The sequence below is a fragment of the Sphaeramia orbicularis genome, chromosome 19 (assembly GCF_902148855.1).
Source record: "Sphaeramia orbicularis chromosome 19, fSphaOr1.1, whole genome shotgun sequence".
Classification (NCBI taxonomy): domain Eukaryota; kingdom Metazoa; phylum Chordata; class Actinopteri; order Kurtiformes; family Apogonidae; genus Sphaeramia; species Sphaeramia orbicularis.
In genome coordinates, this window is record NC_043975.1 from 44403283 (window position 1) to 44415714 (window position 12432).

Sequence of the window (12432 nt, forward strand, 5' to 3'; positions counted from 1 at the left end):
TCATGTTGAGCAGGTTGGTTTTTGACACTCAGTCTGACTTAGAGGGGCGTGGCCTGGGGGGGAAGTGACATCACTTGCATACCCTCTATTCTGTCAGCGTGTTCATGTCAAACATCCAAACCAGGTTTTTTCATGTTTGTCAGTTTTTGCTTCAGTTTTTCTGTAAGGATTTTGTTTATCATAGAGATTCTTTTGAGTAGTTTTATATATCCTCCTTGGGAGTGCTTTTTGTTCAGTCACTTTTCCAATATTAAAATACTTTTGTTAAAATCTTCAGTTTTCGGCTGAGTCCACCATTTTGTGTATCAAGGACTTTACAATAGATTTCTGTACAACGGTGTATTAGGGCACTGAACGAAAATAAAAATACCTGTCACTAGGAGAATAAAATCATAAAATATGGAGATTAAACCTGTAATATTTTGAGACTAAAGTCATTGTTAGTTAAAAAAAAAAAAAAAAACCTCAAAATTTAACGAAAATAATGTTGTACTTGAGATTAAAGTCATTATATTTTGTGAATATAGTCATAATATGACAAGAATACCATCATAATTTAAAAATAAGTTGGAAAAATATCATAATTTACAAGAATGAAGTTGTAAAATATGGAAATAAAACCTGTAATATTTTGAGAATAAAGTTGTAGTTTAAAAAAAAAAAAAACCCTCATAATTTAATGAAAATAATTTCCTACTTTTATGAGATTAAAGTCATCATATTTCAAGAATAAAGCCATAATATTACAAGAATAACGTCGTGATTTAAAAATAGGTGAGAAAAATATAACAGTTTACGAGAATAATTGTACCCATTTTTCACATAAACTCTGTCATGAACAAAGCTAAAGGTTTACAATTTATGAAGTATGAGTTTTTGTCGCACTATTGCAAATTTATTTTCAAAATATTACGACTTTAATCTCATAAAAATACAGCATTATTTTTTTTATAAATGCTGAGTTTTTTTCAAAACTACGACGTTATTTTCGTAATATTATGGCTTTATTCTCAAAATATTACAACTTTAATCTCACAAAATTTTACATTAAAATCTTATTTTTGTTAAATTTTGAGCTTTTTCAAAACTACGACTTTATTCTCATAATATTATGGCTTTACTTTCAAAATATTACGACTTTAATCTCATAAAAATGCAACATTATTTTTGTTAAATTATGAGTTTTTTCAAAATTACGACTATTGTTGTCGTGGCAGTGTTTTTATTTTCTAATATGTCGTCATAGAAAAGCATATCAGTTTAACATATTTATGTTTTTAAAATAATGGGAAAAAATGTTGAAAGAATTTTAACCCTTCAAATGGAGTGAATAGGTTTTTTTCTGAACAAAACTAAAGCCTTGTGTTATTTTTCACCATCTTTCTGTCAAACATCAAACACACTGTAAAAAAATCTGTAATTTACCAGAATTTTCACTGTTTATTTTACAGATTTCTTTCCTGTATTTTTAAGATACAGGAAAATATCAATGAAGTGACAAAAATAGACTGATTTTACATGTCAAATGTAAAATAACATGAAAAAACTGAAACTGTGAATAACCATAAAATTTCCATTTTTTAAAAGAATTTTTTTCGTTTTTCACAGAAAAATACAGTCAAAATACATTTAAAAATGTATCGTAATTTCACAAATATTTCTTTTCTATTCATGAGATTAAACTGTTAATTTAAAGTTTAATACTGTAAAACAATAATAAAACAAGATAAAATTACTAACAATTAAACGTAAAAAAAAAAAAAATATATATATATATATATTTGTTCTGTAAGTTTAACCAGACTTGTTTGTTAATTGACAAATATCTTGTGTAATTACAGGAGGTTTCACAACAAAAATGTTGAATAAATGTATTTTTGTGAATGTAGAACTTGTATAAGCACTGATAAACTGTCCAAATACAGTTTTTATCGGTGGATTCTACAATTTAGTCTCATTGAAAATTATTTATACATATATATTTATAGGTAATTTGATTGTTTTAATACATGTAAATATTATTTATTAAACATTAAAAAGTCACAAAAAAGCAAAATCTTATGTAAAGTTAGGGCAAAAAACTGTATTATAATTACGGAAAATTACCATATTTTTATGAGATGGTTATTTTCCATTATTTAACAGTATTTTTTTGGTGCCCCAGCTGCCGGAATAATACCGTTTTTTTCGTGTTTTTTTTTTTTTTTTTTTTTTTTTTTTTACAGTGCCGAATCCTCATCAAATGAATCAGTGATGCAGTGGTCCACCTCAGTCCATTAGTCTGGAAAAGCTGTGTATAAATCACACTTTCCTGGTTTCAGTCATCTACTGCGCAGATGAGAGGACATTAATAAATCATTATTAATGCTTTGTTGCTCAGGGTTGATTACTGTGAGTGGGCTGAAGTGGGATGTTGATAATGTGGTTTCCACTTTACTGTGGTGATCGAGTTCCACACTAATTGGATAACTGGCTCCATGTAGATTCCATGTTGTCCTGCCTCATCACAGATCTGTCCTGTGGCTGTGACCCCCCCCCCCCCCCCACACACACACACACACACACAGTCAGACCTCCACCCACTTCAGTCCACTTTATGTCTGCACACAGCTGCGGCCCCTCCTTTTATTACATGCATCCTTTTTCATCTTACACTGTAAAAAAAAAACAAAAACAAAAAAAACAGTAAAAAAAAAAAAGGTAATATTCCAGCAGCAGGGGTGCTGAAAAAATACTGTAAAATAACAGTAAATAACCATTTCATTAAAATACAGTAATTTTCCATAATTAAAATATAGTTTTTTGCCCTAACTTTACATGAGATTTTGCCTTTTTTTTTTTTTTTTTTTTTTTTTTTTTTTTACTTTTTAATGTTTAATAAAAATATTTACATGTATTAAAACAATCAAATTACCGATAAATATAAATATAAATATATATACAGTACAGACCAAAAGTTTGGACACACCTACTCATTCTTCGCATTTTCTTTATTTTCATGACTATTTTCATTGTAGATCCTCACTGAAGGCATCAAAACTATGAATGAACACATGTGGAATTATGTACTTAACAAAAAAGTGTGAAATAACTGAAAACATTTCTTATATTCTAGTTTCTTCAAAGTAGCCACCCTTAGCTCTGATGACTGCTTTGCACACTCTTGGCATTCTCTTGATGAGCTTCAAGAGGTAGTCACCTGAAATGGTTTCCTAACAGTCTTGAAGAAGTTCCCACAGATGCTTAGCACTTGTTGGCCCTTTTGCCTTCACTCTGCGGTCCAGCTCAACCAAACCATCTCGATTGGGTTCAGATCTGGTGACTGTGGAGGCCAGGTCATCTGGCGCAGCACTCCATCACTCTCCTTCTTGGTCAAATATCCCTCACACAGCCTGGAGGTGTGTTTGGGGTCATTGTCCTGTTGAAACATAAATGATGGTCCAACTAAACGCAAACCGGATGGAATGGCATGTCACTTCAGGATGCTGTGGTAGCCATGCTGATTCAGGTTGCCTTCAATCTTGAATAAATCCCCAACAGCGTCACCAGCAAAGCACCCCCACACCATCACACCTCCCCCTCCATGCTTCACAGTGGGAACCAGGCATGTAGCATCCATCCGTTCACCTTTTCTGCGTCGCACAAAGACACGGCGGTTGAATCCAAAGATCTGAAATTTGGACTCATCAGACCAAAGCACAGATTTCCACTGGTCTAATGTCCATTCCTTGGGTTTCTTGGCCCAAATAAATCTCTTGTGTTTGTTGCCTCTCCTGAGCAGTGGTTTCCTAGCAGCTATTTGACCATGAAGGCCTGATTCACGCAGTCTCCTCTTAACAGTTGTTGTAGAGATGTGTCTGCTGCTAGAGCTCTGTGTGGTATTCATCTGGTCTCTAATCTGAGCTGCTGTTAATTTGCGATTTCTGAGGCTGGTGACTCAGATGAACTTATCTTCAGCATCAGAGGTGACTCTTGGTCTTCCTTTCCTGGGGCGGTCCTCATGTGAGCCAGTTTCGTTGGAGCGCTTGATGGTTTTTGCGACTGCACTTGGGGACACATTCAAAGTTTTTGAAATTTTCTAGACTGACTGACCTTCATTTCTTAAAAGTAATGATGGCCACTCGTTTGTCTTTACTTAGCTGATTGGTTCTCGCCATAATATGCATTCTAACAGTTGTCCAATAGGGCTGTCAGCTGTGCATCAACCTGACTTCTGCACAACACAACTGATGGTCCCAACCCCATCAATAAGGCAAGAAATTCCACTAAGTAACCCTGACAAGGCACAGCTATGAAGTGAAAACCATTTCAGGTGACTACCTCTTGAAGCTCATCAAGAGAATGCCAAGGGTGTGCAAGGCAGTCATCAGAGCTAAGGGTGGATACTTTGAAGAAACTAGAATATAAGAGATGTTTTCAGTTATTTCACACTTTTTTGTTAAGTACATAATTCCACATGTGTTCATTCATAGTTTTGATGCCTTCAGTGAGGCTCTACAATGAAAATAGTCATGAAAATAAAGAAAATGTGAAGAATGAGAAGGTGTGTCCAAACTTTTGGCCTGTACTGTATATATATACACTTTTCAATGAGACTCAGTTGTACTGATAAAAACTGTATTTGGACAGTTTATCAGTGCTTATACATGTTATACATTCACAAAAATACATTTATTCAACATTTTTGTTGTGAAACCTCCTGTAATTACAGAAGATATTTGTCAATTAACAAACAAGTCTTGTTAAACTTGCAGAACAAATACTTCTTTTATGGTTAATTGTCAGTAATTTTTGTCTTGTTTTATTTTTTACAGTATTAAACTTTAAATTAACAGATCAATCTCATAAATAGAAAAGAAATATTTGTGAAATTACAATACATTTGCAAATGTATTTTAACTATATTTTTCTGTGAAAAAAGAAAAATAAAATGGAAATTTTTTGGTTATTCACAGTTATAGTTTTTCATATTATTTTCCATTTGACATGTATAATCACAGTCTATTTTTGTCATTTCATTGATATTTTCCTGTATCTTAAAAATACAGGAAAAATCTGTAAAATAAACGGTAAAAATTCTGTTAAATTACAGATTTTTTTTTTTACAGTGTACGTCTGCACACAGCTGCGCCCCCCCTCCTTTTATTACAGTCATCCTTTTTCATCTTAGGGGGCTCTTGAATCAAACCCCCCCCCCAAACCAGGATAGATGTGTCCTCCCTCTGCTCTGTGACACGATTACAGCGTCCATCCAGGCCACAGTGGGAGGGGCTTGTCTCCGTTTACACCAGCTCTGGTCATTTATCCTGCCCCCCCAGTCTCGGACTCCTCAGATCCAATCCAAGGACAGGTGCAGTTATGACCCGGGTTACTCTCCTCTTCCTCCTCCTCCTCCTGTCAGGTAAGACTTTGTACTGTCTGAGGTGTTTCTGTGTCACTTTTCATCCTTCGTTCCATGTAATTAAACAGAGAAACTCCAGCTGAAACACCGACAGTGAGCTCCTCTGTTTCCCACCCAACTTGGATTGTTCTAACTGGAAATGATGGATTATACTGGGATACAGTTTTAGAAATGATCTGCCTCACAGATCATCCATTTGCACTTAAATGCCTTTTTGTACATTCCTGGTTGGAATATTTCAGCTTGTTTTGTACATTACAGTTATTATCCAGGTTCAACCCAGATCTTTTTATCCTTCTAATTTATAGTGTACAGTGTTTGCTCTTGTGTAATTTGTCTTTACTCATGTTTGCTGTGGTTTTATATTGTTATTAAATGTGTGTCATTCTGCTGCTACACTGGAATTTCCCAGTTTGGGATAAATTAAGTACATCTACACTGTAAAAAAAAAAAAAATCTGTGATTTAACAGAATTTTCACTGTTTATTTTACAGATGTTTCCTGTATTTTTAAGATACAGGAAAATATCGTTGAAATGACAAAAACAGACTGTGATTTTACATGTCAAATGGAAAATAACATGAAAAAACTGGAACTGTGAATAACCATAAAATTTCCATTTATTAAAAGAAAATTTTTCTTTTTTTCCCACAGAAAAATACAGTTAAAATAAATTTGCAAAAATATCATAATTTCAGAAACATTTCTTTTCTATTTATGAGATTAAACTGTTAATTTAAAGTTTAATACTGTAAAGAATAATAAGAATAATAAAACGAGATAAAATCACCGACAATTAACCGTTAAAGAAGTATTTGTTCTGTCAGTTTAACCAGACTTGTTTAATTGACAAATATCTTGTGTAATTACGGGAGGTTTCACAACAAAAATGTTGAATAAATGTATTTTTGTGAATGTATAACATGTATAAGCACTGATAAACTGTCCAAATACAGTTTTTATCAGTGGATTGTACAACTTAGTCTCATTGAAAATTATTTATATATATATTTATAGGTAATTTGATTGTTTTAATACATGTAAATATTCTTTATTAAACATTAAAAAGTCAAAAAAATATGCAAAATCTCATGTAAAGTTAGGGCAAAAAACTTTGTTTTAATTATGGAAAATTACCGTATTTTTATGAGATGGTTATTTTCCGTCATTTTACAGTTTTTTTTTTTGCACCCCAGCTGCCAGAATGTTATTGTCTTTTACATTTTTTTTTTTTTTTTTTTTTTTTTTTACAGTGCACAGATGATCCATTTGCAGTTAAATGTCTTTTTGCACATTTCCAGTTGGAATATTTCAGCTTGTTTTGCACATTACAGTTATTATCCAGATTCAACCCAGATCTTTTTATCCTTCTAATTTATAGTGTACAGTGTTTGCTCTTGTGTTATATTTGTCTTTACTCATGTTTGCTGTGGTTTTATATTGTTATTAAATGTGTGTCATTCTGCTGCTACACTGGATTTCCCAGTTTGGGATAAATTAAGTACACCTATCTGTCTATAAATGTGTTAAATGTTATATATTTTAATCAGATTAATTGTTAAACAAATGACCATGGTGCAGGTTTTCTGACGTTTTCCAGCCATATGAAAAAGTGTTCTTCCACATATGGGTGCTTCTGTGAAACTGGGTTTATTTTGACCGTGTTACATGTAGATTTATGTATTAAATATAATGTAAAATAATATAAAACTGTGTTTTATCTGAAAAATAGTTTCTTTTTTATCTCAGTAAATATTTATTTTTCAAATAGACCCACAGTTCTTCCAAACCTGCTTCAGAACATTAGTCTACATCTGTCTGTCCTGTTTTAGGACCAGTTTCACAGAAGAATCCAAATATAAGTTGTTATGTTCATGTGTAGATGACAAACTGAGGTATAATATTAGTAAAACTACACTTATCTTTCTTCATAAATTTCAGGTTGTGCATGTTATTAACATTTTTTAAAGGATCGATTGTAAATATTAACATTTCCATAATGTTATTTAATTTTTTTCACTCTAAAACAAAGAGAAAACTTGGGTTTATTTTAGTATCTGACACTTTTCCATCTGTTTAGACCCAATACTAAAAGGTAAATGTAGACATATTTACCCCCAGGATGGACCTAATGATGACCTCAGATAAATACAAAAAAACATCCTCTTGCTCTGATCCATCCCATAATTAATAAATTTATAATCAAACACTGGGTCCAAAAATAGGACCCAAATATGGACATTAAATCTCCCTAGGTGTCAGTGCATTAGATGTGTAAATGTGTGTAAATGCTCTTCTATAGACTCTAAATAAAGACACTGTGTTCAATGTGTGGATCCTAGTGGTTTTTCTAATCCACACATGTGGGTTTGGCATCAATCTCAGTCTCATTCCAGGTTTGGTGTGGAACCCATCGTGTCCACTGGTGTTACATACAGAACCTGAACATTTAAACACTAATAAATGACCAGTGATTTTACAACAGCGGTCATTTTTGTCAAACACTCTGCCTTGAATATTTACTACGATTCCCAAAATGCACCTGTGAGAGAATAGAGATATTCAATGAAATAGTAGCGTGTAATTTTCGTGTCCTTTTGACCGTGTTACATGTGGATTTATGTCTTAAATATAATATAAAATAATATAAAAATTTGTTTTATCTGTAAAATAGTTTCTCTTTTATCTCAGTAAATACTTCTTTTTCAAATAGACCTACAGTTCTTCCAAACCTGCTTCGGAACATTCGTCTACATCCGGTTTGAATATTTAACTCCTCTGTTCTGTTTTAGGACCAGTTTCATAGAAGCACCCTCATACATGTTGGTTTGTGTCCATTTATCCAACAGGTGTCTAAATGTTCCACTGATAGAACCTGAACAGTCCATGTATTGGCATGTGCAGACAGTGTTTGCAGTAGATCTGGTCGGTCTGACACTAATATTCCTTTGGACTTAAACCCATTCTATCATTAATTCTACAGTTTTACATCTGAAGTCCACACTGTAAAAAAAAAAACAACCATAAAAAAACGGTAATATTCCAGCAGCAGGGGTGCCGAAAAAATACTGTTAAATAACGGAAAATAACCATCTCATAAAAATACGGTAATTTTCCATAATTAAAATACAGTTTTTTGGCCAAACTTTACATGAGATTTTGCTTTTTTTTGTGGGGGGGGGGACTTTTTATTGTTTAATAAAGAATATTTACATGTATTAAAACAATCAAATTACCTATAAATATATATACAGGGTGGGGAAGCAAAATTTACAATATTTTGAGGAAGGGATTGAAAGACAGTGTATGACCAATTAGTTTATTGTCATGAGAATTTATTTGCCACAAGAAAACTGACATAACAGAAAATGTTTTTATTCTATGTGTCCTCCTTCTTTCTCAATAACTGCCTTCACACGCTTCCTGAAACTTGCGCAAGTGTTCCTCAAATATTCGGGTGACAACTTCTCCCATTCTTCTTTAATAGTATCTTCCAGACTTTCTCGTAATAGTTTTGCTCATAGTCATTCTCTTCTTTCCATTATAAACAGTCTTTATGGACACTCCAACTATTTTTGAAATCTCCTTTGGTGTGACGAGTGCATTCAGCAAATCACACACTCTTTGACGTTTGCTTTCCTGATTACTCATATGGGCAAAAGTTTCTGAAAAGGTATGGATAATAGTGTTAGGTATGATTATGACATCAATATATGTTTGGTTTCAAAACAATTGACGTAGTGTCTGCTGAGAAAAAACAACTAAATGTTCATTGTAAATTTTGCTTCCCCACCCTGTATATAAATAATTTTCAGTGAGACTAAGTTGTACAATCCACTGATAAAAACTGTCCACTGATAATTCTTTTATGGTTAATTGTCAGTAATTTTATCTCATTTTATTTATTTATTTATTTTTACAACGTTAACCTATAAATTAACAGTTTAATCTCATAAATAGAAAAGAAATATTTGTGAAATTACGATACATTTGCAAATGTATTTTAACTGTATTTTTCTGTGAAAAAAGAAAAAAATTCTTTTAAAAAAATGGAAATTTTATGGTTATTCACAGTTACAGTTTTTTTTCATGTTATTTTACATTTGACATGTCTATTTCACAGTCTATTTTTTGTCATTTCATTGATATTTTCCTGTATCTTAAAAATACAGGAAAAATCTGTAAAATAAACAGTGAAAATTCTGTTAAATTACAGATTTTTTTTTTTACAGTGCAGACTGTATCTGTGAAACTACGACCAACCAGCATTTAGGACTGGATTAGTCTGGATCAGAGACTCACACCTGGTCCAATGGAACTACTTTTATTCTGGAACCATGGGACCTGTAGACCAGTGGAACCATGTGACCTGTAGACCAGTGGAACCATGGGACCTGTAGACCAGTGGAACCATGTGACCTGTAGACCAGCGGAACCATGTGACCTGTAGACCAGTGGAACCATGTGACCTGTAGACCAGTGGAACCATGTGACCTGTAGACCAGTGTTACTGAGGCATTTCTAAGAATTATTTCCCTGCTTTCTTTGACCCAGAACTGCCTTTTGTGGTGACGTTCCTGATGAATGTCTATTCATTTCTATCACCATTTATCACCGTTGGTTTTCTCAGTGAAAATCGTGTATTTTCCTATATTTAATTTACTGACTGTGCAGGTGTTAATAATTTACTGCCTCAGTTAATTCAGTTATTATATCAAAAGAGAAAACTTTTTCAGCAAAATATATCATTAATTCTACATAAAAAAACACCTTGAATCTCCGTCCGCTGTCACTGGTCAGACTCTGTGTGTTTTCAGGGTGAATCAGTTTGTAGAAGGTGTTTCCATGTTCACCCCAGACTCTATGCATGTGACAGAAACCAGAAACATCTGATGTTACTGAAAAACGGACAAACTCTGTTGTATCTGAATTATTTACATGCATTAACAGGATTAGCGGTTCAGTAGTTATTAAATATTTTAGATCAGTCGATTATTTTTGGGTCTTTAAGGGTTAAAAGTATGTAACTGTAAACTGGGAACAACTTCAATGAACGGGAATGAGAAAAATCCAGCTGAGAAACCAGGAAAAACACATAATATATAACAATCCAGACAGATATTTACTGGGTAAATACTTGTTACCTGCAGGTTTATAAAGTGTCTGGTTTTGTATATTTTTTCAGAGTGTTAAGTATGAATGTTTACTTTGTTCTTCTGTTCCCATCGTACAGTTTATATTAGTACTGGACGTCTGTGAGGAGCTCAGTCACATCATTAGAGCGACTCAGCTGATGAGTAAAGCTCATACCATATATGGTTAAAATACTGAACATGTCATGCCTTTAACTCAGTTCTGTCAAACTCATGTTAGTCCAGGTTCCACATTCAGCCCAGTTCCATCTGAAGTGGACCAGAACCAGGAAAAGAACAGTGGAAAAAAGTCCAATCACATTCAAATGAAAATGTTGACATCTACAAAGTTTATTTAAAAAACACAAACAACATGAAATGTCTGAAGAAAAATAACTGCAATTTGAACAATATTCTGCCTCAGTTTATCATTTCCACGTGTGTTACAACTGACATGATAATTACAAACACACAAAACATTTAATAACAAGCAGAATGTTGATAAAATGATATTTCTCTGAAAACATTTCATGTTCATATTTGTTCAGGTTATTCACTTTTTTTTTGTAAAACAATAGTTTGTAAATGTAAACATTTTCATGTAATTTTACTTTGGACCCTTTGGTGGGCCGGTATGGATCCTTTGGTGGGCCAGATTGGATCCTTTGGTGGGCCGGTATGGATCCGTTGGTGGGCCAGATTGGATCCTTTGGTGGGCCAGACTGGATTCTTTGGTGGGCCAGATTGGACCCTTTGGTGGGCTGGTATGGACCCTTTGGTGGGCTGGTATGGACCCTTTGGTGGAGCGGTATGGACCCTTTTGGTGTGCTGGATTGGACTCTTTGGTGTGCTGGATTAGACCCTTTTGGTGTGCTGGATTTGGACCCTTTGGTGGGCTGGTATAGATCCTTTGGTGGGCCAGATTGGACCCTTTGGTGTGCTGGATTGGACCCTTTGGTGGGCTGGTATGGTTCCTTTGGTGGGCCAGATTGGACCCTTTGGTGGGGCGGTATGGACCCTTTTGGTGTGGTGGATTGGACCCTTTGGTGGGCCATACTGGATTCTTTGGTGTGCTGGATTGGACTCTTAGGTGTGCTGGATTGGACCCTTTTGGTGTGCTAGATTTGGACCCTTTGGTGGGCTGGTATAGATCCTTTGGTGGGCCAGATTGGACCCTTTGGTGTGCTGGATTGGACCCTTTGGTGGGCTGGTATGGATCCTTTGGTGGGCCAGATTGGACCCTTTGGTGGGGCGGTATGGACCCTTTTGGTGTGCTGGATTGGACCCTTTGGTGGGCTGGTATGGATCCTTTGGTGGGCCAGATTGGACCCTTTGGTGGGGCGGTATGGACCCTTTTGGTGTGGTGGATTGGACCCTTTGGTGGGGCAGTATGGACCCTTTTGGTGTGGTGGATTGGACCCTTTGGTGGGGCAGTATGGACCCTTTGGTGGACCAGACTGGATTCTTTGGTGGGTACACACCTCCCAAACATACAGGGTATGGGCGGGGCCTCAGCGTTCACTCACTCTTTTCAGTCCGTGTATGATAAACACACATATGACACATTCTGACGTGTAAGGATCCTTTTCACCATCACATACCTGTTTATAAGATGACCTCTGACTTACACTGACTCCTTCCATTTCGTCTGACCCGGTAGCAGACATGTTTGACTGGGCTTGGACACATTTGAACACACATCTGGGATCAAAGTCAGATGCTGCTTTAAGGACAGATTTCACTGTTTTATATTAATATGTTTGGTGTCATTTTAACGGGGACACTGAACTTTCATTTAAGCTCTTTTATGAAAACTTTTGACACAACAGTGGACACTGGAGCACTTCAAATTTTTAATCACACATATTTTCATACCATTTCCACCTAAATCATCGTTTT

General features: G+C 34.7%; 1 protein-coding gene across 1 annotated transcript in view; it reads left to right on the forward strand.

The window, feature by feature from the left end:
* Positions 1-5333: 5333 nt before the first annotated feature.
* LOC115410351 (5-hydroxytryptamine receptor 3A-like) overlaps positions 5334-12432 on the forward strand; it is a 52284-nt gene continuing 45185 nt past the window's right edge. Inside the window, exon 1 of the mRNA XM_030121965.1 lies at positions 5334-5401. Coding sequence (XP_029977825.1) covers positions 5359-5401 — 43 coding nt within the window. The 5' untranslated portion in view covers positions 5334-5358. The remainder of the gene's footprint in view (positions 5402-12432) is intronic.